The sequence below is a fragment of the Sapajus apella genome, unplaced genomic scaffold (assembly GCF_009761245.1).
Source record: "Sapajus apella isolate SASKATOON/1434 unplaced genomic scaffold, GSC_monkey_1.0 scaffold47, whole genome shotgun sequence".
NCBI lineage: Eukaryota > Metazoa > Chordata > Mammalia > Primates > Cebidae > Sapajus > Sapajus apella.
In genome coordinates, this window is record NW_022436987.1 from 8,045,953 (window position 1) to 8,071,907 (window position 25,955).

The window sequence follows — 25,955 nt, forward strand, 5'->3', positions numbered from 1 at the left end:
TTCTAAATGAATGCCCAGTTTTTCTTTGCATTCATGTACTGTGTTTTTTTTAAAAAGCCTTTTTTTATCGTATTATAGCTGGTTTTTATAATCTACATATTTGTGCTCATAATTTTTATTTTCTAATGAATTTTCTCTTTTTGATAAATTTTAGGATTGCTAGTTCAAAGGATTTAAGGCTTTTGAGGCTCCCAATAAATGTAGCTAATTGGATTTTCATATCCACACCACCACCAGGGTATTTTCTATGTCATATTCACTAGAGATGTGCTTAGAGCCTTTAAAGGTTTGCTGATTAAGAGGTTGAAAATAACACCTTGAGTTTGCTTGAATTTGACATTTTTCTGCCTTTTCTTCCCATAAGCATATGGGAAAATATGACCATGCATATTTTCCTATATGCTTACTCTCCTCTCTAATTGTCTATTCATCTCCCCTTTCTGCTTGTGTTCTTGACTTTTTCCAATGTAAATTTGAATTGTTTATTTACCTTATTAGTTTTGTGTTGGAGAAAAATACAGGTGCAGGATATTAATGAGAAGATCAAAAAACCTTTTTCCCCCCTGCCCTGCAGTAGCAAAGCTCTCACATCCTTGCATTTGTGGTTCTGGGAAAGCAGAAAGAAGCACAAGCTTTTGCCATGCGCCAGCACTCCTGGGATCATGGTGGCCAGAGTCTGGGCTCTCCAATAGCCTTGTTTTTCACTGTATTGCTTTTCAGCAGAAAAATCATGTAGCTGTCAGTTAACTCAGCTCTAACAGTGTGCACACTTGGTTTAGAGGGCCTGGCCTGCTCCTCACATCCCACGAGCACCTGATATGGAGCCAGCACGCAGTAGGCAATTTGTTTTCACCCACCATAGATCAGATGTTGGAATGCACCTTTCTTGACATCTTCATTTGCCTCTGGTTCCCCTATAGCATCACTGTTTTAAGAGGTCTTCTAGCTATTCTTTGATTACCTCTAGTGATGGGAGGTTTACTCTTTCCCAAATACATTTAGACCATGAGCGCAAGGAGATAAATCTGGGTTTGAATTTCATCTTGACCACTGACTAGTGGCATGATTCTGGACAAATTACTTAATATTTCTAAACTTCATTTTCTTTATCTGAATAGCAGAGATAGTAATATTACATTTCTACCTTGTACAGTTGTGATGAGGATTAAGTGAAATAATAAAAATAAAGTTCTGGACTCTAAAGAAGTCAAATTTCTAAAAGTAGAGAGTAGAATGGTTGTTACCAGAGGTTTTGGGGGTGAGTGGGTGGGTAGGGAAAGGGGAGGTTAGTCAAAGTGTAAAGTTTCTGTTAGGAGGAATGAATTCTGGTGCAATAACATGGTGACTGTAGTTAACAATAATGTGTGGTATATATTGAAATAGCAAAAAAAGAGAAGAACTTAAGTATTCTTACCACAAAGAAATGATACCTGTTGGAGGTGATGGATATGTTAATTCATCAGATTGGATCATTCCACAATGTATACATGCATGGAAATAAATTGGACTAGGCCCGATTATCCCCAAAGGTGCTTGGAAAGTGTCACATTAGAATTTAGGGTTGTCTATTTAGAAAGCGCCGAGACATGTTCATACATGTATACCCCATAAACATACACCCCATAAACATATACAATTATTATTTGTCAATCAAAAATAAAATAAAACTTTACAAAAGTGAAGTCTTGATCCCTGTTACTCACATAGTGTCAAATAAATGCTAGCTGTGAATATTGTATTTACTATTAACAAGGTGTATTTCCTTAAACTTTTACTGTCTATTAGAATCTCACTGATTTGGCTGGCACAGAAACCACAGCGCAGCCTCCAGCTCTTATAGTGGCCTGGAATTTGGAGTATATTCTCCTGTAATGGAGATGTGGGAGGGTATTGTCTTTGAGCTGATTCCAAAGTGGGCCATGGCCCAGCTGTTGGGGCTGGGCAGTGCTGTAATATGTCCAGGCTAGCACCTTCTTGGTTTTCAAAGTCCAATTATAGAGACCTCTTGTTTGTCCTTCTCTTTCTCAGCTGGTGTTCTTGCCTTGGCATCCCTAATAGAAGATGATATAAAAACATTTAGAGGAAATGAAACTCTGTTCCACGTACTAGTTACCTGTTCCCCTTCACAGAAAAAGGCTTAGTTTAGCAAAGAGAACTAAAGGTAGAGATTATGCTTCTAAATGCATAGCAATATATGTCTAGCTCATTGACAGCACTCAATAAATGTTGCTTTTATTAGTATTACAGGTAAGCCAATACGAGGGTAACCTGGGCATAGGGTAGGCAGGATGTGACTCTTCTCTTATCCCCAGACTTAGTATTTTAGTATTTTTGCTGAGAATCTGGTTGATGATCTGAAAGCTCCTCAAAGTCTCCTGTGATCGAAGCAGACAGCTTTTATCCTTGGGGAACCATTGTAATTGGTATTAGTACTAGGTTCATGAATCTTAACGATTATGGAGTTCAGCTTAGTCCAGCATAACCCACTATGCTTTGTAGAGAATAACTTAGCAGGAACAGCCCTCTGCTAGGTAGTTGCTTCCTAATAATTGTTAATTTTGGTTTAACAACTGAAGTATTAGGGAATCTAGTGACTTTAAGAAATAGTATTGAAGTGGTGGTAATTGAGATTTAAAAAGTTGCCTCTGTGACAAATGAAATAGATTTAAGCTGGGGGGAAATAGTTACCCATCAACAGGGGTGGTATTTAGAATATTTAACCAGAAACCACTGCAGGCCCCTAGATGTGCCAGACACCTATTCTTGTTGAATAGTGAGGAGGCCTTGGGGCACTACGAGGAGACAGAGCATTCGGAGGTGGGGGGTTGGGGGGGGATTGGGGCACTGACTCTTTCCATGCTCTTATGGAAGTATTTCAGTATTTTAAACAACTGGTATAGCTGAACCAGTCAAGTACTGGAGGCGGTGTAGGAGAGAGTGTCTGAAATTGGCAGATATTCAGAGCTGTTGATAGATTCTTCACTTGTCTTCTTTAATTCGTTGCTGAGAAAACCTTAGTTGCGCTAGGCTCGATTATCCCCAAAGGTGCTTGGAAAATGTCACATTAGAATTTAGGTTTGTCTATTTAGAAATCACTGAGACATGTCCATTTATTCAGAAAATACTGACTGTGTATACAGTGTGAGAGGTCCCCAGTCTGTATCGGTGGCCTTGAAATTGTTCCTGCTCTTCTACTATATGCTAGAAATCTGTCCTTGAGAAAGGATTACAAGGATGTTTGCTGCAACAGTTGGGCAAAATCTCAATGTGCAAGCATGGGGAAAGAGCTAAGTCATAGCATATCCTCCACCCAGAATATTATGTACCTCTTAAATAACACAGATACAAATAAGTTTTCAGGACTTAGGAACTAATTCTGACTGTGAAGTGTTAGGTGGGCAACAAAAACCTAAAGGAATGATTAGTGTAAGGACATCAAAATGCATGGTTAGCACTGATTATTATTTGATGGTGGAATATGGGTAAAGTTAATTTTCTTTATGGATATTTCTATGTGTTTCACTTTTTTTGGTCATCTGTGGGTGTTAACTTATGACTAGAGGTGTTCCAGAAGTATTTTTTTTAAACTTCATTAAACATTTAAAAATTATTGTGTAATTAGTGAGTGGGTGAACATGTTGGATTTAAACTTGGAGAAGCACATTTGGAGGTTGTATTTATCTCCTGTAAAGAAAGCTGCTGACTTGGTGGGATAAAAATAAGAGGCCTTGGTCAGCCTCCTGGCGTTGAGGCACCCGGCTCCCCCAGGCTTCCAGACTGCTGGTTCTGAGAGGCCCTAATGGGCTTGTTGAAAGGCTCTACTTGGCTTCTTATTAATGTCCCTCCCTGAGCAGTGCTCTGCTCTGCTGGCTAACCTTGTCAGAAGGTTACCCGCGGCTCTCCAGGGCTCAGCTAATTTTAAACCTGGTCAGGCAGTGTGGTGGCATTGCTCTCCAGAGACATGAACAGCTCCCTGGGTGACACCGCTGGGGAAAGATGAGTTGAGTCCACGGTTTTTTCTCATCCTCCTGTAAGTGACCAGGCACGCTGAACAAGCAAAGAGAGCTGGGATTATAATGAGAGCTTTTATGGTAAAAACCAGGATTATTAAAGATCTTTTAGCAATGTCAATGCTGGTTGATAATTGCACGGTGTGATATGCCCTGCATGAACTGTGTTAATTCTGACCACACTGGGAGTAGCAAGGTGAATGAGATCCTCTCTTCTGGGAACTAGGCTTTGGCTGCTTTTAAAGACAGAATGAAACTACAGTGAATTTCACTATTTATATGGTATTCTTTTAAATTTTCAGAACTCAAAGTCCACTTTGAGTGATACGTTCTTCTATGAAGTTTTTGATCAATTTGATTGGGAGACGGCTATTTCTGAAAAGCTAAAAAAAATTTAAAAACACAGAATTGCTGCCTGTCTGCATGTTAACTGCTGGTCTGGCTGCCGCTAAAATTGTCATTTTAAAGGCTATTTTTCTTTTCTGAGTATTTGCAATAGAGTCTTGTTCAGAATACGGCTATGTCTTATACATGCAACCCTGTATTGTAAAATGAAACGTAAATCAATAACTGTAAAATAATGTGACAATTGAGAACCTTTTCCCTATCAAAATTAATTCTTTTTTAAAAACTTAGCTCATATTTTTCACTTAGAATTTTTTTGTCTGTCTGTCTTTCAACACCTTCAGGTTGTGAATCTAAATGTGCCTATTAGAGTTGGCTCTGTCTTCTCCTGCCAAGGCATTCACAGCTTCTTTGGCACATAAGGGATTATAATGGGAAACCCAGTCCACCCAGTGGATGGCTTGTTCTTGAGGCTTACCTGCCTGGCTTAAAGAAGTGTGTCTTTTCTTGTAGCTGGGCCTATACCCACCCACTCATAAAACAGTTGCTAGGAGCAAATTAAAGAGACATTGTGTATGGAGTAAACCAAGATGAAAGAACAATAGATGGAGAATCAATACCCTGCTAACTCCCTACAGTGATTGAAGTTAACTTTATTTGAAATATCTAGGCTGGGCCAGACCACATCAAGCTAGCAGCATTCTTGCACGAGAGTGGCACGGGAGTGAACTTTGATTTCATTTTAGGGAAGAAGAAAAAATAATGAATAAATGCTTTTTATTAGCCTTCCCCCCCACCCCCCCCTTGAAGTCCTACCTCTTCTACAATAAAGCTAATTAGCTTTGACATGTTTGGATGTAGTTTTGAGAAAATTAAAGCTGAGTAATATTAGGAATTTGTTGAGTGGAAATACTTGTTAAAACCTTCATTGACCCAAATCTGACTTTTATACATGGTATTAAATAAGCAAACTAAAGAAAACTTCATCTCCGTCTTGCCCTAAAATAATATTTTTAAAAGCACATTCAGAGTTGTTAAGTATAATATAAATATGTTACTCTGATTGGATACTAAATGAGTTACTGAAGAGGCTGTGGCGGTGATATTGAGTGTAGTTATGAATTTAATGTTCATTTCTTAAAAACCAAGTCCTCTTTGACACATGTTCAAAGGTCTTGCTTTTTTTTTTTTTTTTTTTTTTTTTTTTCCTTCTCCTGGGCTTCTCTTTCTCACCTCTGGGACACTTTCCTCTTACACTTGGCCCGCATGCCTGGTTTAGGCAGGCCCACTGTTATTTTTGTGGTAACCTGACACCTTGGGCCAAGTGCAGCCCCCAGGCCCCTGTGGGAGGTGAACTGGCTGAGAGCTCAAAGGGCGGGCTTCAGGCTGCATTCTCCTAGGATGAGCCGCTGCCGAAGCAGGCTGGGCTGAGGGCTGTGGGCCGGCTGTAGCAGTGGCTGAGATGCCACAGACCAGAGTGAGGGGCTGGGGATCACCACTAAAGACCTCAGATTGTGGCTCAGCAGGTAGCAGGCCCTGCCTCAGGTTAAAGGAAGGCGGAGTTGGTTGTTGAGGCTACAGACGAGGTAGTCAGGGTGTTTAGAAACCTTAGGAAGGTTTTATTGAGGCTGGTGAGTTGAGCCTTTTATCTCACTCTATGGTTCTAATCTAAGTTATGCCTGAGGCTGCCCTTGTAATTCCTTAGACAAGGATGTATTTCTTAAGAATCATCAAAATTGTATTAACATTTTAGGTTAAAATAAAGCAAATGGTTATTTGTTGCTGGGATTGGGGTGCAGAAATGAATGGGAAATAGTGCCTGCCTTCGAAAATTTGCAGTATAGCAGGGAAGAAGGTGGATATAGAAGCAATAATTATTATTACTGTCAACATTCTTAATTTTTTTTTTGAGACTGAGTCTTGCTCTTAATTTAATTAAAAAATTGATTAAAAAATTTTTTTTGAGATGGAGTCACCAAAGCTGGAGTGCAGTGGTGCAATCTTGACTTCACTGCAACTCTGCCTCCCAGGTTCAAGTGATTCTCCTGCCTCAGCCTCCCAAGTGGCTGGGATTACAGGTGCTTGCCACCATGCCGGCTAATATTTTCTATTTTTAATAGAGATGGGGTTTCACTGTGTTGGCCAGGCTGGTCTTGAACTCCTGACCTCAAATGATCTGCCCGCCTAGGCCTCCCAAAGTGCTAGGATTACAGGTGTGAGCCACCACGCCTGGCCTATTAGTTTTGTTGATCAACTATTTGAGAACCTATGGTGGCACAGTTAAGACATACTACCTATGCTAATCTCTAAGCATTTAGATAAGACAATATATGCATTGACTGTTGATGATTGAGATATTCTGTTAATACTTTTCATGGATCATCTCGTTTAATCTTTACAACAGGTGGATAATATTGTTACTTCCAGTTTTCATGAAACACAGGCAAGGTAATTAGTGGGGGAATAAAAATTCAACCTCTTTGGGTTTCTAAAACTCAGTATTCTCTTTATGTATATGTAACTACTCTGCCATATGGATTCTCCAGGTGCCTAAGGTGATCCCTGCAATTCTTAGGAGTACCTACCAAGGACAGTATTAACAAACGTTTTGTGAGCTCCAGCAATCTGTCAGGTATTGGGAGAGCCCCAGGCACCTGAAGGAGTGATGTAGGCAGCCAGCTGTGTCGGGGCTTGTTGGAGTGCGTGTGCAGCTAAAAGGTTGGGGTCCTGGATGGGTGGCTGGAGGAGCAGGCTGAGAACAGGTATGAAAGGCCAAGCAGGATGGTGTAGGACAGACTTGCTAAAAATACGTTTCCTGGGATTCTGATTCGTTATTTCTGGCATCAAAGCTGGGAATCTCTGTTTAAGTGGACACCTATATCATCCTGTGTAACTAGGCTTGGAGACCAGGTTGTTGGCAGTAGTGAGTGTGGGGAGGCAAGGGACAGCTCAGCTCTGGCAGAGGGCTGAAGCAGAGATGGTATGGTCCTTTCCTTGAGACAGGAGCAAAGTTAGTAGAGTAGAGTGGAGCAGAGGGGATCTAGGGGGACTAGGGGGTCAAGTGGACATTCTTGGTGATCATTTAGATCAGGAACCTAGGATAAGACCCTCCCTTTGGATGTTGCTCTAGCCAGTTTATCTGAGAAACAGTATCTCTAAGAGGAGGCTGTGGGATTGGGTTATTTCTCCAAGGACCTGGGAGTACTTTTGGATTTTCATGGGGCTTTTACAGGTAGATCTTTAATTAGCAATGTAACTTTGAAGGTGTCAAGGACCAGTGTGCCGGAACTGTGTGTATGTGATGATTTGCCCTGGTTCGTTTTGCCTGTGGGGGACTTCTGGCCTCTCAAGTCATATCCCCTACATAGAGGCACTGTTAGGCAGTTGGACTGAGAGGGAATCTGCCCCGGGAAGTCTTTCCCAGAGGGAGGGTTTTAGTGGCCATTTGTAGGTATAATTGGAAATGATTACATTTTAATAAATGTAAGGGGCTGAGGGCTCATCTTGTTCCTCCACCAGGTTTAATAGAATCTGTAGAAGGATGTAGCCTTGGAAGGAAATATATTACCCACCCAACTTTGGCACCCTGTTCCTTCCCCCCCCCACCCCCACCTTTTTCCCTAAAGAAACGTGTGTGTGTGTTTGTGTGTGTGTGTGTGTGTGTGTGTGTGTGTGTGTGTGTGTGTGTGCTGGGGAGCTGTAGAAATGTAGATTGAATCAAGATGTGGCCTTTGCATATTTGACTGAATTCAGTGGACTTCTTTGCTGGGATATGTCAGAGGGGAGACTGCTAGCTGGAGAGGGCTCACAGCACCCTGGGCCGTGGGAAGTGAAGGCAGAAGGCAGGCCTGATGTCAGACATGAGTACATCAGACTTTCTGTCCATACCTCTCTTAGGCTGGGGATCTTGCCCCACTGAGTTCCCTTGCAGTGCTTGTGGACGTTTCAGAGCTGGTCCTGTGTCCACAGCAGGTGCTCCAGTAATATTTGTTCATTTCAATGAGTGGCTTAATTGTCTGAGGGGGGAACAGTAGTTATTCACTTATCCTGCCTCAGGCAGCCTTCAACCAAAGTGCCAAGATTCTTTCTCTTGCTGAACTTGAACTGGATATAAACCAAGGGCCAGGTTTACATTTGGAAGACGAGGATGGTGTGTGGGTGGGGCTTTAATTGGCCCCTGAATTTGCATCTCTCAAGGCAAGACCTGTTTTGCGGCTACTCCATCACTGTGTCATCATTAAATGGCAGATTGCATTTCTCGTTTGAAGGGTGGGGACTTGCTTGTGTTGTGGATCATTGGGAACCAGTGGACATTTGTGAACCGGCAGTGTTGTGTATTTTTGGTTAAATTCATGCATTGCCTCGTGTCGGCATTAGTTGGTGTTTGCACATTGGCCAAATGCAGATGTGTGTGTCTCTGTGTAAGCATAGCAGCCTGGTTCCCATGCTGGGCTTGAGTGTGACCCTGCTGTCACCTCATAGCCTCTCTTTAGGGATGAGGAGAGTACGTTGAGTCCTTGAAGACAAAGTCTGATGAGGATTCATTAGAAGGGCTGAGTGACCAGGTATTGAACAGAGTTAATCCTATGGCCCTGGGTTGTTTAAACAAACACACCTTTATACACTGTCATTGTCTTTGCTTGTGTTAAAATGCCTTTATAAACTTGGAACACTTAAGGGAGGCATCACAATGTAATTTTTCAGTTTAAAGAACTATTCTGGCCTTGGAATTGGACCATATTGAAAATACTTTTGATTTAAAAATTCTGATTCCAAATGTGTAACATTCTCTGTTCTTCACTCTTTATCTTCCCGAGTAGATAGACACACATACACACACCTTCAGGAGTTGCTCACACACTCCTGGTGTTTCTGGTATTTTCCTGCTTTTTGTATGAAACAATATACCTTTCATCATGGCCTGTGAGACCCCCTGTGATTGGCTCAGCTTACATTTTCAGCCTCTGCTCTAGCCTTTCTGCCTTCTCGCTTGGCTCTCTCGTCTCCACATCTCCTCCACTAATACTTGGCCTATAAGTCCAGCTCAGCCTTTCAGACCAGCCTAAATGCCACCCCCCGAGAAACTTCATTGATCTGAGAGACAGAATAAACTTCTCCAGCACGGCTCTCTGTTGATTGCTCTATTGCAGCTGGTGACATATTTATTCACTTGTTCATTCATGTATTCACCCATTGACTCATTATTTCCAGCAACCATTCAGTCTCTTCTGGGGAGCAGTTGCCATGTGCTAGGCATTCTGCTGAATGCCAGACATAGAAAAATGACTAGGCCGGGTGAGGTGGTTCATGCCTGTAGTCCCAGCACTTTGGAAAGCTGAGGCAGGAGAATTGCTTGAGGCCAGGAGTTCGGAACCAGCCTGGGTAACATAGTGAGGCTACATACGTATGTACGATAAAACTAAAAAGATTAGCTGGGCATGGTGGCATGCGTCTGTAGTCGCAGCTACTTGGGAGGCTGAGGTAGGAGGGTGGCTTGAGCCCCGGAGGTTGAGGATGCAGTGGACCTGTCTCGGAAACAAAAAACAAAAAAAAAAAATGAAGAAAAGGAGAAATGACTAAAGGCATGGACCTAACCCTTAAAAATCTCCCAAACCCTCAAATGTGAGTGATGGATAAACAAATCATTTCTATCTGGTGAGTGAGTTCAGTTCATTTGTACTGGCTGGCAAAGGTGCTACTACCTGTGGGAACACAGAGGAGTGGGGAAAGGTCAGGCCAGGCTTCCCCGTGGAGGGGCTTTGAAGTCTTGCAGGTATGTGAACTTATTTGTCTCCCTGCTGGAGAGGGTGCTTGTTGAGGACGGGGAACATGGTATCTTTATCTCCATATCCAGTGCTTGGCACATACGGGCGAAGAGACGGGTGGGAGAGGCTTTCAGTAAATGCTTTACCACATTAAATTTAAACAGATAATTAGAAAACACAAATACTTTCCCTTTCATGTTTACACCCCATCTTGTTTCAGAATCATTTTAAGGAACCATGCAAGACTGTAAAATAGCATAAACAGAAGGTGAGAGAAAGAAGGTAGAAAAAGAAGAAGAGGATAGAGGTGAAGACTGAAAGTGGACTTAGGAATGAGACCAAACTTGCCGACCAAAACCATCTGAGAGCTCTCCGAGGGGCTTGCCAGGGTAGCTCAGCGCACTTTGGCGCCTAGTGAGTAAAGGAAAGTCCGGTGGGCTGACCACGAGGAAAAAAACACATTGTGTTTTGTTTGCTGTAGAACTTTCCTTTGGGATCTTTGTAAAGAGCAGTCTCTGTGTGACGTGATGAGCCGCCTCTTCCACATCCTTGCAGGCAACATAGAGACGAATCTCATAGGCTGTTTCTTCTAATAACCCTTCATGTGCTGATGGCAGCACATCAAAGCATAATTCAATAAAAGCAAATGTATTCAGAGCTCCTGGAATTAACTTTCTCTAAGGTAACGATGGAATCAGAAAGGCACTGAAACAGTGCAGGTTTTATTTATTTATTTATGTATGTATGTATGTATGTAACTTTTATTGAAGTCCAACTTGCATATAGAAAAGGGCACACATATCATCAGTATTTAGTCCCTTGTGTTTTTCCATTTGAACGCACTGGCCTCCAAAGCCATTGATCTGCACTGACCTGACCAGAACCCCCTAAGTCTCCCCACACTGCCTTCCAATCAGTACTCTCAACTCCAAAGGGTCGTTATTACCCTGACTTCTAATAATGTAGATGAGTTTCGTTAGTGTTTGAACTTATTATGAATGGCAGCAGACAGTATAGTATATATTTCTTTGTATCTATTTTTTTCCTCAATATTGCATTGGTAGAATTCACCCATGTTGTTACTTGCAGTTGTTATTCATTTGTATTCTCATTACTGTCCCATAGAACTTTCTGTGGCACAGTGGCCATTAGCTACTTGTGAATATTGAGCTAATAAGATATGGGTAGTGCCACTGGACAACTGAATTTCTAATCTTAATAATTTACATTTAAATTCACAAATGTGTTTAGCGCCTACTGCTTTGGACAGTGCAGTTGTATATCATTCTATTTTATGAATATGCTTCAGTTTTTTTTTTTTTGAGACAGAGTCTCACTCTCCTAGGCCAGAGTGCAGTGGCATGATCATAGCTCACTGCCTTTGACCTCCTGGGCTAAGGTGATCCTCCTACTTCAGCCTCTGGGGTAGCCGGGACTACAGGTTTGTGCCACCAACACCTAGGTCATTATTTTGTGTTTTTTGTGGAGATGGGGGTCTCACTGTGTTGCCCAGGCAGATCTCAGCTCCTACTCTCAAGGATTCCACCCATCTCGGCCTCCCAAAGTGCTGGGATTACAGATGTGCTCCACTGCGCCTGGCCTGATTAAGCTATAGTTTTTAATGTCCTATTGTTAACAAAAATTTGGCTGTTTCTAGCTGTTAGAAATAATGAAAATATAAACATTCCTACACCTGTCTTTTGGTGAACATAAGCATGCATTTCTTTAGCATCTGTACCTGGGATTTGGAATTGCTGAGTCAGAAGGTATGCATATATAATCAGTTTTGGTATGTAGATATTGCCAAAGAGAATGATTGTACCAATCTGCGCTCTCATCCGCTCTCTGAGAGTTCCATTTGCTCTATCTCCTTGAAAACCCTTAGTATTAGTAGTCTCTCCTTTTTTTAGTTCTTTTAGTGGCTCAATAGAGGTATCACATTGTTTTAATTTGCATTTCTTTAATAACTAAGTTGAACACCTTTTCATATGTTTATGGGCCATTTGGTTATGTTTTATAAAATACATTAGCTTTTTACTTTTTTTTTTATTGGGTTGTCTGATTTCTTACTGTTTTGTAAGAGTTCCTGTAGGATGAAGGACATGAGTCTCTGTTGAATACATCTGTTGCAAATACTGACTTTGTGGCCTGCTTTTATTTTCTTAATGGTTCTTTCATGAAAGCAAGTTCTGAGTTGTGATATAATCCAGTTTATCATGTTTTCCCCTCCTGATTTGTGCCTTTGTGTCCCTTTAAAGTAATCCTTGACTGCTTTGTGGACACGTAGGTAATCTGCTAAGTTTTCTTCTAAATTCTTTATTGGTTTTTTACTTTTGGATCTAAAATCTATTTCAGATGTAAAGTATGTTGGAGGTGGGGTCGTTTTATTTTTTTCGTACGGATATCAATGAACCTGGCTCATTTATTGGGGGAAAAAAGACCTTTTCTCAAGGTAATACAGTGTCACTTTTGTTACAGAACAAGTGAACATATGTGTATGAGTTTGTTTCCAGACATTTTATTCTGATCCGTTGGCCTATTTTCCTATGTCTTTGTGCCAGTACCATACTATTAATGACTAAGCTTTGCATTGAGGTTTCTTATTGGGCAGTGTAAGTCATTCAGCTTTGTTTTTCTTGTTTAAGATTGCACAAGACCTGCATTTATTCAAACAGGTTCATTTTATTTGTTATTTTATGTTGTCTCATTTTTATCCAGCATCCCAATGTTGCTTGGGATACAACTGTCCTAGGTTGTAGAGGTCATACAGGCTCTGCTTCTGCCCCAGAGGAGTTTTACGATCATGTTTTGGGACTCAGAAATATCCACGTATCATTTGGGTAGGCTGTGAGGATCTATGTTCTCAGATCCATTAGAAATGGGTAAAGGCAGATAGACCAGATCTGACAACACCCACACAAGAGAAAGTGACAGCCTGATTTCTGATAGTCTAGAGGATGGGAAGGAAAACAATATGACGAATTGTGGTTTTGGTTCCCTAGGTTGACAGGAAAGAGGAGATTTTTTCCTTTTGGGTATCTTACAGCCTAGACTTTGGATCCTGATGTGAATGCTAATGAGATCCGTTTGGATCCATTAGATCTTGAGAGCATTGAATGTCAGGGGCTGTGGTCACAGGACCAGAGCAGGGCTTGACCTTTGCAGTTCAGCTCTTTAAAATGCCACCTTGATTGAGGTTTTCCTTGTTGATTGGCTTATGACTCAACCAGGAGTGAAGTGTAGATTTCCCTATTGCTTCTCTCCCCAAACCCCAGAATGAGAGAAGCATCCAACGTCATAGAAGCTGGTGGAGAAGCCCTGGACTATTTTTGTATGCAAAGTAGGGAGGGCTGTTTCAGATGCAGCACAATTAGCATTCTGAATCAGCCAAGGGGGCCGCATCTGGGCAGGTTACTGCCAGGACCTGGAGAGAGGCCAGTGCCAACATACCATTAAGTTGGCTGTCAACAGACTGTGTAACATTGGGTGAGTCTCCCCTGGTCTTTAGTAGGTAGGGATGACTCCCCAGGCATGTACTCATAGACTTGCCTCTTGGGGAGCCAGCGCTGTGATGGTATAGGACCCATTTCTAGCCTTTCCATCAATCATGAAGCTGAGGGAGACTTTTTGAAGTGGTGTATATACTTTTATCTATCTTGTATGTTGATGTCTTTTTACATGTGAACTTTCTACTTGTGATTTTTACTTTATACTTATTGTAATTTAAAATACTGAGTTATAATAATAGGATGGTGACTCTTACCAACTAAGAAAGTGATGTGATTCATAGGTTAGTGGCTAAGGAGTATTATTTTCCTGATGTTTTCTTTATTTTTAGTAAGCAGTATGGTTGGTTAGTCTACCTGAAGTGTATGTTCATTTTACAGGCCTATTGGAATTGGGGAGTTAGTCTTAAGGTTTTCTTTGACTGCTACTCCTGGGAAAGGCTTACAAGTTTTCCTTTTGAAATATTGACAGCTACTTACTGCTAACAGTTGGGGCATTTGCTCTCTTAAAGCAGGAAAGAAGCTCTGTTTCTGGGTTTGAAATGTGTTTCCTGAGGTTAAGTTGTCCATATCCCAGGGTGGGAGCGTCTCGGGCCCTGAGACTTGGGCTATTAGTCATGTCCTCCGGCTCATGCTCACTTTGCACATGCACTGTCTTGATAATCAGATCTTTGCTTTGGAATGGTCAGATAGGATAGCTTGCTGGAAGCTGGGGCTGTGGCTTTGTCCTTTTGAAGGAGTCCACTGATGAAGAACAACAATGATCAGCTTGACTGGTGTTAGTGACAGGAGAAAGGAAGGGGCAGGATTTCTGTTCTCAATGGCTAACAGATTCATTAAGGGGATGGTGTGGGTGATTCCCCTAAAGGCTGGTAATGCAGAGTGGTCCCATCAGAGCTGCATAGCATGAAATCAATCAGAGCTTTTCTTGAATTGTCACCTGGGCAAGTACTTAGGGCTGATGGAGCGGAGAATTAATCAGGGATTCTCAGGAGGGTAATGCTAAGTCCTCTAATGGGATGCTCAGCATTGGGGCTTGGTGAAGAGATATTGGCTTGTTGATGGGATTCTGTTGACACGGAAGTGATTTTTGAAAACGAGAAGGAGTAATTATCCACTCCTCCCTGCTGAAATTAGAGGGAACCTGTTAGCAATTGGCACCAAGGCTCACTGGCTGCTACTGTCGTCGTGGCAGATGTTGCCTCAGTTCTCAGCCTCAGCATTCCCTGAGAATTCTGCCCTGTCTCTGACAATGACATACTTGCTGCACTTCCATCTCTTTTGTGGTTGCCTGCAAAACCCAGGCTGCCCATCTTCACCTGTGTTTTTCTCAGGTCACTTGTTGGCAAGGTTGGCTAATGTCTGAAATGGTAGGAAAATAATAGTACAACCCACTTTACATATGCAAAACAAATTAACCATTATTTAGTGCCTGACATTCAGCTGTCCAGGGTGGTGAGTCAGGATCATCACTATTCATTAGGAATTAAGTAGACTGTGCTTGATGATGTCAGTTATGGACATTGTTGAGAATTCATCACCTCCTACATCCTCCTGTCTAGGGAGGGTATAGTGTGTCTGATGTTCCCGCAGAATGTGCGTCCTGTCTGGAAAATGACTCCTAGGTTCAAACTCTGTGAAGTATAGGACTTTGGACCACTTATTTAGGTCTGTGAACCTCACAAGGTGGGGATAATACCAAAGGGTGAAGAGCAGCGATTAAATAAGATCCCCTAAGCAGAAGCTGCTGGCATTGTGCCTGACACCTAGTTCTGGGAGAAGGCTGAATTTGGAACCAGTTCACTTTGGGAGAAAAGCACTTTTTTTCCTCAGTCTTTTTGTTGGAGGGCAGCTTTATTCCTGTGAGAGAAATTTGGACTTCAACTAAGATTACAGTGACTTCAAGCCATCAGATGTTTGGTTGAGTAGTCCACTATAAATATCATTTCAACCATGTTATTCTCTTTCTAGAAACCCTAAAGTGGCTCTCAGTTGCGCTACTTCTCTCTCTTCCTGGGGTGTTAGTGCTCATCCCGTTGCCACTGTCTGTATGCTGCCCTTTCCGCTCGCCTGATCACTCAGATTTGCTTTGTTACCGTTTGTCATCTCTTCGAATTTCTTCCTTGGCTACCTCCTTGGCTTCTGCTCTTTATTTCCTGGCCACTCTGTCTCCCTTATAGCTTTCCCTGTAGCTGTCACCTTCTGGTTCTGTTCTTTTCCAGTCATCAAAAGGGAAAGGGAAATGGAGAAGGTAAAATACATTATCTCAAAAATTACTATTCTCCTCAAATAAGATTTGCTCGTGATAAAAGAAGGTTATCTCTTAAAGGACCCAAACCTTATTCATCCCTCTAACACAGAAGGTCTATTAGCTGCCAATAATTGTGATTAAGAAGCTAATACAAGAACAGAAAACCAAACACAGCATGTTCTCACTCATAAGTGGGAGTTGAACAATGAGAACACATGGACACAAGGGAAGGGAACATCACACTCGGGGGCCTGTCAGGGATGGGGGGGGCTGGGTAGGGATGGCATTAGGAGAAATACCTAATATAGCTGACGGATTGCTGGGTGCAGCAAACCACCATGGCTATGGTGTACCTATGTAGCAAACCTGCATGTCCTGCACATGTATCTCAGAACTTATAATAAAAGAAGAAATTGGATCAGCCAACCAACTCTTCATTATTTACACTGTGCCTGGCTTAAAGTCCTCCTGCCTTAAAGCCTGTCTGCTTGTGTCCTCCTGATTTGGCAATTTCCTCTGGGTCTCTTACTACTCATTGAAACTTTGGCCAGAGTCAGGAATGTGAAAGTAGCTAAAACACTTTTCTTGTGGAAATTTTGGGTGATAAGCTCAGTTATGTTGTTATCAAAGAATATTTGTGTTCCTTTTATTGGTTGTTGGTTCCTTTTTTTTTTTTTTTTGAGAGAGAATCTTGCTCTGTTGCTCTGGGTAGAGTGCAGTGGCCCGATCTTGACTCACTGCAGTCTACACCTCCTGGGTTTAAGTGATTCTCCTGCCTCGGCCTCCCAAGTAGCTGGGATTACAGGTGTCTGCCACCGTGCCTGGCTAAGTTTTGTATTTTTAGTAGAGACAGAGTTTTTTCATGTTGGCCAGGCTGGTTTCGAACTCCTGTCCTCAGGTGATCTGCCTGCCTTGGCCTCCCAAAGTGCTAGGATTACAGGTGTGAACGATTGTGGTTGATTCTTTCTTTCATTAATATTTATATGTCAGGTGTGGTACCGGCAGTAGGGACACTGTAAGTGTAATATAGTATCTGCCCTCAAGAAGGGTCACTGGGGTACAAGTGGGAGGAGCAATGACAAATCAACTCACAAAGTTCTTCCCCCCCCCCCCCGTGATGGAATCTCACTCTGTTGCCCAGGCTAGAGTATAATGGCACAGTCTTGGCTCACTGCAACCTCCTCCTCCCGGTTCAAGCAGTCCTCCTGCCTCAGCCTCCCTAGTAGCTGGGATTACAGGCACCTGCCACCGGGCCCAGCTAGTTTTTTTGTATTTTTAATAGAGACAATGTTTTACTACATTGGCCAGGCTGGTCTTGAACTCCCGACCTCAAGTGATCCACCTGCCTCAGCCTCCCATAGTGCTGGGATTACAGGTGTGAGCCTTGGCCTCCCAAAGTGTTGGGATTACAGGCCCCAACTCACTAAGTTCTGTTATAGATAGAGCCTGTGGGATGACATGGTGATGAATGAATAAGTTGGCCTCTTCCAGGGTTAGTGATGGAAACTGAGGCACACTGGAGCTACAAGTGCTGTGTGGTCCTGGGTTACCCAGGTGGACAGAGCCCTAACTTCATCCCAGCTCTATTCCTGTGGGCTCCTAGAATATTGAGACACTGGCAGAAACAAGCCATATAAATTTTTTTTGGTGATCCTTGTGTTCAGTGATATCCTTGTGTTTCATTGATTATGAGGATTAAATTAACTCTTTTACTTAAGAGCCTTTAAATAATCTGAAAATGGATTAGAAACTGACATTATGAGAGACCCAGAGGAGTTAAGATCAAGGGAGCAGCAAACTCCTGTGTTCTGTCTCATCCCTTGTTGAATAGAGTTGGTGTCAGAGCACCTGTATTTGACTGTCTTATCCCTGTCACCCCCCAGGCTTTTATACTAAAATGTGTATTGGTTGAATGCACATGTGATATCTTAACTGTACTCATATTACTCTTTTTGAAGCCTCGGTAGGTTGTGGTGAAATAATGATCCATTTAGAGAATGTGGCTGTTGAGGCAGTTACCAGGATATTTGGGTCATAGTAACAAGTTTGTTTTTGGAGTTTGGGAAAAATTTCAGGAATTAAGGATTCTTCAGAAAAGTGTTTATGATGGAAACTGAGGCACATGGGGGCTACCAAATATATTTTTAAATGTATTTCCAACAAACAAGACTTTTCTGTTCTCTTTCCTTGGAGGCATTCTGCGGAAAGGGTTATTACCCTGAACCACACTGCCCATAAGAATCTGAAAGTTGTTGAACCCGTGAATATATTCAAATTTAGATGAATGTTAGAAATAAAGGTGTTGTCACCAATTTCCATTTTCTATGCAGCCATTTGAAGACCTTGAAGAAAAGGATCTTTTGTAAATTGATTTCCCAAAGTGAACCATTAGATGAAGCTCTCTTATTTCTTCACCATCCATCACAAGGTACATATCATTGTCTAGGGAGGATGGACTTGGACATAAGTAAACATCTGTTCATGGTTTTACAGATGACAGAGCACCTTCACTCATGATCTTACTAAATCTTTAAGGCAACTTCATATGGAATGGTGTCCCTCTACCCCTTAATCATTTTTCTGTATTGGGATTGAATTTTATTTGTTATCCGCATTTAACAAATGAAAACCTGAGCTTCTGAGAGAGTTATTAGGTTGACACAAAAGTAATCGCGATAGTTTTGAGCTCCGTGGCTTGAGGGCGAGTAGGTTTGGAACCCAGATCTGTTGGGAGTCTTCATACCACCTCTTCTCCCTTTCCCTCCCACCTCTTGCCTTGATACTGTGTTCTTTATTTACGGAATTTAGTGAAAGCTGACGCTTTTACTCAAAGGATGTATACGTATGGGGAGATAAAGATACAGCTCTGCAGGTACAGACATTGTGTGCATAATTCACTTGTTTAGATTTTAATGTTGATTATAATCAGGTGCTTGTTGCTATAGATTCAGAATCGAGATAGATTACGTGGCCGTTAAGTATTTCCATGTGTTTTTAGGATTCTCCTAAAGTGTGGTTGATACTGTCAGAGCCTCTAGATACAAGGCCAGTTTCCAGGATGAGTTGGAGTTTGAGCTGGGCTGGAAGGAACCTGAGGGGTGGAGTGCCAGGATGGTTATTTTGGTATCCAGTATAGGGAGCTTTTCTAAGCTAGCCCCAGTCTTGTGACTGGAAATTCTCTGCCCATTTAGGTCCTCATCGTATGATGGGGTTGTAAAACCAAAGGTCTGTATAACTCTTTGGATTATGTATCTGGTAGTTCTTTGCCCATTGCTAGATTAGGTAATTCCATCCTGCTGAGTTCTAGTTGACCAGAAACTGCAAGAGCTGGGGCACACTGGGTCTTTCCCTTTGCGGTAAAGGAATAAAAACAGCATTTAGAGCAGTGGCTGTACTTACCAAGTGGATAGATCAATTAATGCTAGTTAATACTGCATTCCCCCAAACAACCAGGAACTTGTAATTCATAGCTATAAAAGTAATTAGAAGTGGTTGTCTGCAAAGGTCTGCTGCCTGTCTTCTCCACCGCCTTCCCCTTGTGGAGCAGTTCAAGTAGCAGAAATTGTTTTCTTATGTTGAGTCAGAATATTCTTTGGAACTTCCCCACAGTGGATCTGTATCCTCCCTATGTGACAAATAGCTCTTCAGAAGTTGTTCAGGATCTCAGGACACTAAGTGTGCAGTTAGGATTCAGAAGAATCTTCCCATCTTTGGGCTGTGGGCTGAGGCTAAAAATGATAGACTTTAATAGGAATAAACATAAACTCCTGATTTTAGCTTTGACACCAATTGCACAAAAGACAGGATTCGGGGACAACCCCTGAGGAGCAGGAGCTTAGAAGTTTAATGAAAAGTAAGTCCACCTCTGAGTGCCATTTATTGAGGGCCATTAAATGCATTCATGAGGGTGGGCAGAGGGATGATGGTTTCTAGTCTGGAAGACAGTTAGGATCCTGGGAGCTGCTCCTGTCATACCTAAGTGGGTATCTTAGGAGAGATTTGTTTCCTTGGAGGATGGTATATGCTCTCAAGGAGTGGATGTGTATATGTTAATCAGGAGATGGGTTTTCACCTGATAGATGGAAGAATTTCAACATGTCAGTATGAAATGGAGCAGTACCGAGAAGGTAATGAGTTCCCTGCTGTTGGTGGTGTTCAAGGGTAGACTGTGACCAGCTGAGTGGATTTTGAGGGGACTTCAAGCACTGAATGGGGATGGTTGGCGTGTTTTTGTCTGGAGACTCCGGGGCTTGCAATTATATGAGAACATTCTTTTTAGGCAGTTAAAGGTTCCTTGGTCTCTTCAGCTGCCCCCGACTGTCCTGGATCCCATTGCCTGCCATTCTGACTGAGCACTGGACGTAACTACTATTTTAAAGTGCAGCTCCTTCGAGTAAATTCATACTACTGTGAAATGCCTAGAGCTCAAGGACTGGCCTGTGGTTTTGTACGTGTGTGTTGTTTTTGTCTTTTGTTATGTTTTTTTGGGGGGCAGAGTGGAGAGGAAGAAGGTGGGCTAGCCACTGCTCAAAGAGTTCATCCTTCTCATAATTTATCTAATAAACTACTTTGGAGCTAGAACAGACTCTAGAGTATAGTTTAGTTTGGATTTGTAAGACTCTTAGATCCCAACAAAAATGGTAATAGTTTAAGGATTCAAAAAGCCCACACTGCAGGCATCTTGAGGTTCATCTGGAGGTCAGTCACAAAATGCTTTCTTGTGGCGTAATTTATACCTTCACATTTGGCAATTTTGAAAGTTCTGTGTAAATGTACATATGTTGGTAAGAGGTAGTAAATATTTTGCTGACAAGTTCTTTGAATGATGGCTTAGTAGCAGCATTTGAAGGCAGCCAACCAGAGGGGTTTTTTGTGTATTTTTTTTTTTTTTTAATCCAGGTGCTGCCAAGTTTACAAAGCTGTAAGGGAAGAAGCCAAAAGTACCCACTAGTTATAGTTATGCCATTAATTGTGTAATATTCATGTGCCTCAGAGTTTCTGCACCTGGCATCTGTTGATATACACAGGTGGGGGAGGACAGGGCCACAGGATACAGCTGGGAGACAGCGGGGAAGAAGACAGGTTGCTTGTTGTCAGGTGATGGCCCTGGAACATGGAGCAGTTCCTGGTGCCAGGCGGGGCCACCAGCACTTGCTTCCCTCCTGGTTGTCCATTTGTAATACTGCCTGGACTTGAGGGGGCAGGAAGGGGAGGAACCATGGCCACATGAAGCCCTCCCTACTCAGGCCCTGGGCATCCTCTTTTTGATCAGTCCTTTCCCCTCCTTTTTTGGGGGGCCTTTGAATTAATGATCTGATGCCTTTTCAACAAAGGAATATTGAAATGTTGATATGTCAGTGTGCAGGACAGCAGGGAGTACTGGATAAGATCATTTTCACATTGTTGTTATGCCAATTTGACATTTGTTTGGAAAGCTTATCCCTTTATGACCATAGGTTATATGCATAATTTAAGGGGAATAAGTCTTTGATTTTATTTTATTTTTTGGTTCTGTAATCATCATTGCTACAAAAAAAGAAAGTCTCCCCCACCGTTTTCATGTGGTCAGGAATTCAGCGTAGGCTACGAGAGGAAGTGCTCCACGTCAATACCGTGCATTTCCACAGGTGTGCTAGGTACTTGTGATAGTTGTTGCAGGGAAGTCAAGAGTGGGGACAACTTGGTCCCCACTTCAAGGTTACAACCTAGTTGCTGAGAGTAACAAAGTAACCTCATTCTATAGGGTAAAAGACCCAGAAATAAATGACATAGGTACAGGTCAGCTGGCATTGCTATCTCAGAGAATGAGTATGTGTGATAGCAAAATTATCTCCCTCCCTCCCTCCCTCCCTCCTTCCCTTCCTCCCCTTGCATCTTGGTGATCTCATATTGGGATAGTGAAACTATCAGAGTTTCAGAGTTATGATGCCAGTTGCCGTGGTGAAGTGGATTATTTTAAAAACTTTTTGGCCTGGCGCGGTGGCGCATGCCTGTAATCCTAGCACTTTGGGAGGCCGAGGTGGACGGATCATGAGGTCAGGAGATTGAGACTATCCTGGCTAACATGGTAAAACCCTGTCTCTACTGGTGTGTGTGTGTGTGTGTGTGTGTGTGTGTGTGTGTGTATATAATTTGTGTGTATATATATACACACACACACATATACACACACATATATAATTGTGTATATATATATACACACGCACATATATATATATAATTGCCTGGGCGTGGTGGCACATGCCTGTAGTCCCAGCTACTCAGGAGGCTGAGGCAGGAGAATCACTTGGATCCGGGAGATGGAGGTTGCAGTGAGCTGAGATTGCCCCACTGCATTCCACTCTGGCAGCAGAGCAAAACTCCATCTCAAAAAACAAACAAAAAGCCCCTTTATTTTATTTTCTTATGAATAACTTGTTCTGCTGTGGAGATTTGATAATCATTTAGTGAAGTGCCCCTGGTAGATAGTAGACACTCAATAAATGGCTTTTGTGTGAATCACTGCAAACTTGAGTACTATTGTTCCGTATAAATTTCCTCTTGTCTGTGAAGGCTATCCAGCTTCTGCCCACTGTTGCATTTCTGTGTAGGTGCTTAACATGATGCTGAGAGAATAAAGCCACTTGGATCTCAAAATTCCATATTCTCCCCGGGAGTTCTCCAAGCAAAGCTGGTGACTGCCTCAAAATCTCAGAAATCACCACTAAAGAACTTATCCATGTAACCCAAAACCACCTGTACCCCCAAAACGACTGAAATAAAAATTAAAAGCTGGTGACTGAAGAACTTGCACTAGAGCTAGCAAGAGCATTATGTTTGTGGTCACCACACCCTTACACTGTTGTTTGTTTTCTCTTTTAGGTTTATTTTCTTGAAAAGACTCCAGGCTTCGGCTTGGAAAATCCCACCGCCAAAATTGAGCCCAGCAGCTGGAGCGGCAGCGAGAGCCCTGCCGAAAACATGGAAAGGATGAGCGACTCTGCAGATAAGCCAATTGACAATGACGCAGAAGGGGTCTGGAGCCCCGACATTGAGCAGAGCTTTCAGGAGGCCCTGGCTATCTATCCGCCATGTGGGAGGAGGAAAATCATCTTATCAGACGAAGGCAAAATGTATGGTAAGTGGCCTGGAACGCTCCTTTAAAATATTACAGCCTGTTGTAGGGGATAGATCGTAGCTGGCCTTCCAGCAAGAGCCATTCATTGTATGGGGTTGAATGATATTTGTAGAATTTTAGTGGGTCATCCAAAGGACCAGCCTTCAACTAAACAGAAGAGTCAGTAAAGAACCTTTGGGAAATCACTCCCTGGGCTTTTCTTCTTCTACATGCTTAGCGGCATTACGTCAGAAACTTTAGGGGTCCAGGCAGGAACATAGGTAGTTGCACTGGCATATGCACACATGGAATGGTGGGGAGGTGGTCTTCTGAACGCAGACCTGATTGCAAGGAAGCACTGCCACCTCTAGGTAACTGATGCCCTAGGAATGGGGGCCTGGTGCTGCCAAATCCCCTAATTGCTCACCACCCCCTTGAGGAAGAGCCAGCAATCTAGATGCTTATATGAAATCTACTCTTGTAAAAAACCCAACACTTTTTTTTAAGCAACTCTATACAGGCCAGAGAAAACCTGTGCATGGGCTTGATCAGCCTCTGAACCACCAGTTTGCTGCTTTGCTGCCAGTTTGCAGTTGAATAGTCAGACAAGGCATGTACCCCTGGGTCACTCTCAACCATCTCCCCTTCTTTGGGGGATGCCCTGCAGGGCATTCTGAAGGAAACACCGAGTGCCAAGGAGAGTGAGACCTGTTAACTAGCTGGCTCAGATGCCAAGGGCAGCAGCAAGGATCCACCTGCCAGTCTGGGGCTTGCTTGCTGGGTTTGGGCACCCCCTAACTTCCTTCCATAAATGCTTCCAGCTGCAGACCTGTACTTTTTGGCTGCTTACCTTTTGAGAAGCAGATGGCAGGTATGGTTGCTTGAACATTCTGCCTGTCTAATTGAGCACCTTGAGTTGACAGAGTTTGCACTGTAGCTGAGTCTAAAAAAGACTTAAACACAACCTAAAGAGAACTGGCTCAGTGATCTACCTAAGATTAACTTATCATGGGAGTGATTTATTTCTAAGCAATTTGAAGTCTTTTTCATAATAGGGTGTTGTACCTTTAATACTGCACTTCCTCTGTCAGGAGCCATAGGAGGCTGTGGCTTCAACTAGTGCACACTGCTCAGGAGAAAGCAGATGGTGGTGCAGCTGCCACCAGCTGTGCCCCCACCCCACCGTCCTCCTCTCCAACTTGGATGATGTAATGGAAACAAGGAAAATTTTGCTTTCTGCAGCACTGGAGGCTTTCAGCCTGTCACACACAGGGGAAAAGGAGAACCAAGCCTTCAGCATTTGTTTTATGCATCCATAATATCCTTTATACCGTGGGAAGCTTCTTCATATCTGGTGAAATGGACTGTGGATGAAACATCTCAGCTACTATGGGAAGAGAGTTTCAGGGCCCTAGATTTTCTGTATGTCTGTATCTTTCCTGGGCTCTTCTTCCTCACCCTGGCGATTTGTTTTGTGGGTCTTGTTTTCATAGCTGAAAATGCAGTACCTCCCTTTCTTACAGGCAGAGAAAAGCATTTTAATCTTTGAAGCTTCTTTGAAGATGATTTTAGTATGGGCAGTGAAACGTAACTTTGGGACGCTACCTTGTACAACACTCATTTGTTTGCCCAAAAATTGTTTTAATTTAAAACAAAGGCATAGTATTAGAAATCCCAGTTGGGCATAACTACTGCACTTCATTTCTCACAATAAATACTGGGAAAGGTATTGTCCTTTCAGGAATAAGATTTTAGGGCTGAGAACATAATTCAAAGCATAAGTTAACTTTTGTCAACTCCAATTTTGTTTTGTTCTCCATTGAGATTTTACTTTATCGGCAGCAGCCCTGGTGGGTTTAACCAATTCGCCTATAACCCAATTATAAAAATATTTCTGTGTGAAAATAATTGTATAAGAGCTCTTGTTGGTAATTGGGTCTCAGAGGCAGCAGGCTAGGAAGAACACTGAGAAGCTTTGGATTTGAGTAGTCATATTGACAGTGAACTTGAACATTTTACCTTTGGTCTTCATGTCAGTTTTCTCCTATGTAAAATAAGATGGTATGGTAGTTGATGATGTCCATGGATCGTTTGGACTTTTCCATTTTGTGACTTGTCACTGAGTGAGAGGGTCAGTTTTGCTGCTTGGGAGCCTAGCCTGTCTTGGGTACCTAGTGTAACTTAAGTTCTGAGTGCTTCCTTAGTGTGCATGGTTTTGATATATGGGTTCTTTTCTCCTGAACTCAGCAACACATTTAGTGACTTGTGTTGGTGGCTAACCTGATTTAAAATGGGACAATCCTTTTGAGCAAGCAGCATTAGGAATTTTAACTCATTTGGAAAGAACAGTCTTATTGGTTGTGGGTTTAGTACACAGCCTGCAGGAGTAGGTATACTAATTGGGGCTCAGAAGATGCATTGGCTGCACTGTCCTGCAGCCGCTCCCACTTCCAGGCAGCTGCTTTGGGGAGGAAACATCCCCCACTGAAGTCCCTCTCTCTGAGGAGCTTTGCTTCTACTGCTGCCTTGGAAGGGAACTATGGTGGTTAATAGGGCTATGGGTGGTGGAGACTGGACCCCTTAAGAGGAACTGTCTTAGTTGCTTGGGAGCTGCCTTTGACCTGGCTGTGACTTGGAGGATGAGAGAAAGATGGCTTGGGAGCCTCCATGGTGAGGCCCCAGCCACTCGAGAATTGAATCATATGAACAGTGTGGGGCCAGAGCTACCGTCTTGGGCTTTTGGCCTGTTCCCTGTCTTACCATGCATGAATCAGGACACAAACCAGACCAGGAGTCAGGGTTTCTTAAGGCCTTAAAGAGCATACTTTTTCTCTAAGGATTTTGAAAATGAAAACATTTAAAGCATTCTTGGATTCCATGCAGTAAAATAAAAAATGATTTAGTCTTTTAGTGAAATACCAAGTTTTTTTTTTTTTTTTTTTTTTTTTACTTGAAAGGGTTATTCCAATATTTCAGAGCATT

At 42.5% G+C, this 25,955-nt stretch overlaps 1 protein-coding gene across 10 annotated transcripts in view; it reads left to right on the plus strand.

Moving 5' to 3' along the window:
- The window catches only part of TEAD1 (TEA domain transcription factor 1), a 273,107-nt gene that overhangs the window by 71,047 nt on the left and 176,105 nt on the right, over positions 1–25,955 (plus strand). For 6 of the 10 annotated variants that reach the window (XM_032240789.1, XM_032240790.1, XM_032240792.1 and 3 more), the window contains exons 1-2: positions 4,062–4,091; positions 22,739–22,994. In XM_032240789.1, the coding sequence (XP_032096680.1) occupies positions 4,077–4,091; positions 22,739–22,994 (271 nt within the window). In that variant the 5' untranslated portion in view covers positions 4,062–4,076. Of the gene's footprint in view, positions 1–1,444; positions 4,031–4,061; positions 4,092–22,738; positions 22,995–25,955 lie in introns of those variants that run through there. The other 4 variants (XM_032240798.1, XM_032240796.1, XM_032240799.1 and 1 more) reach the window with 2 other exon arrangements.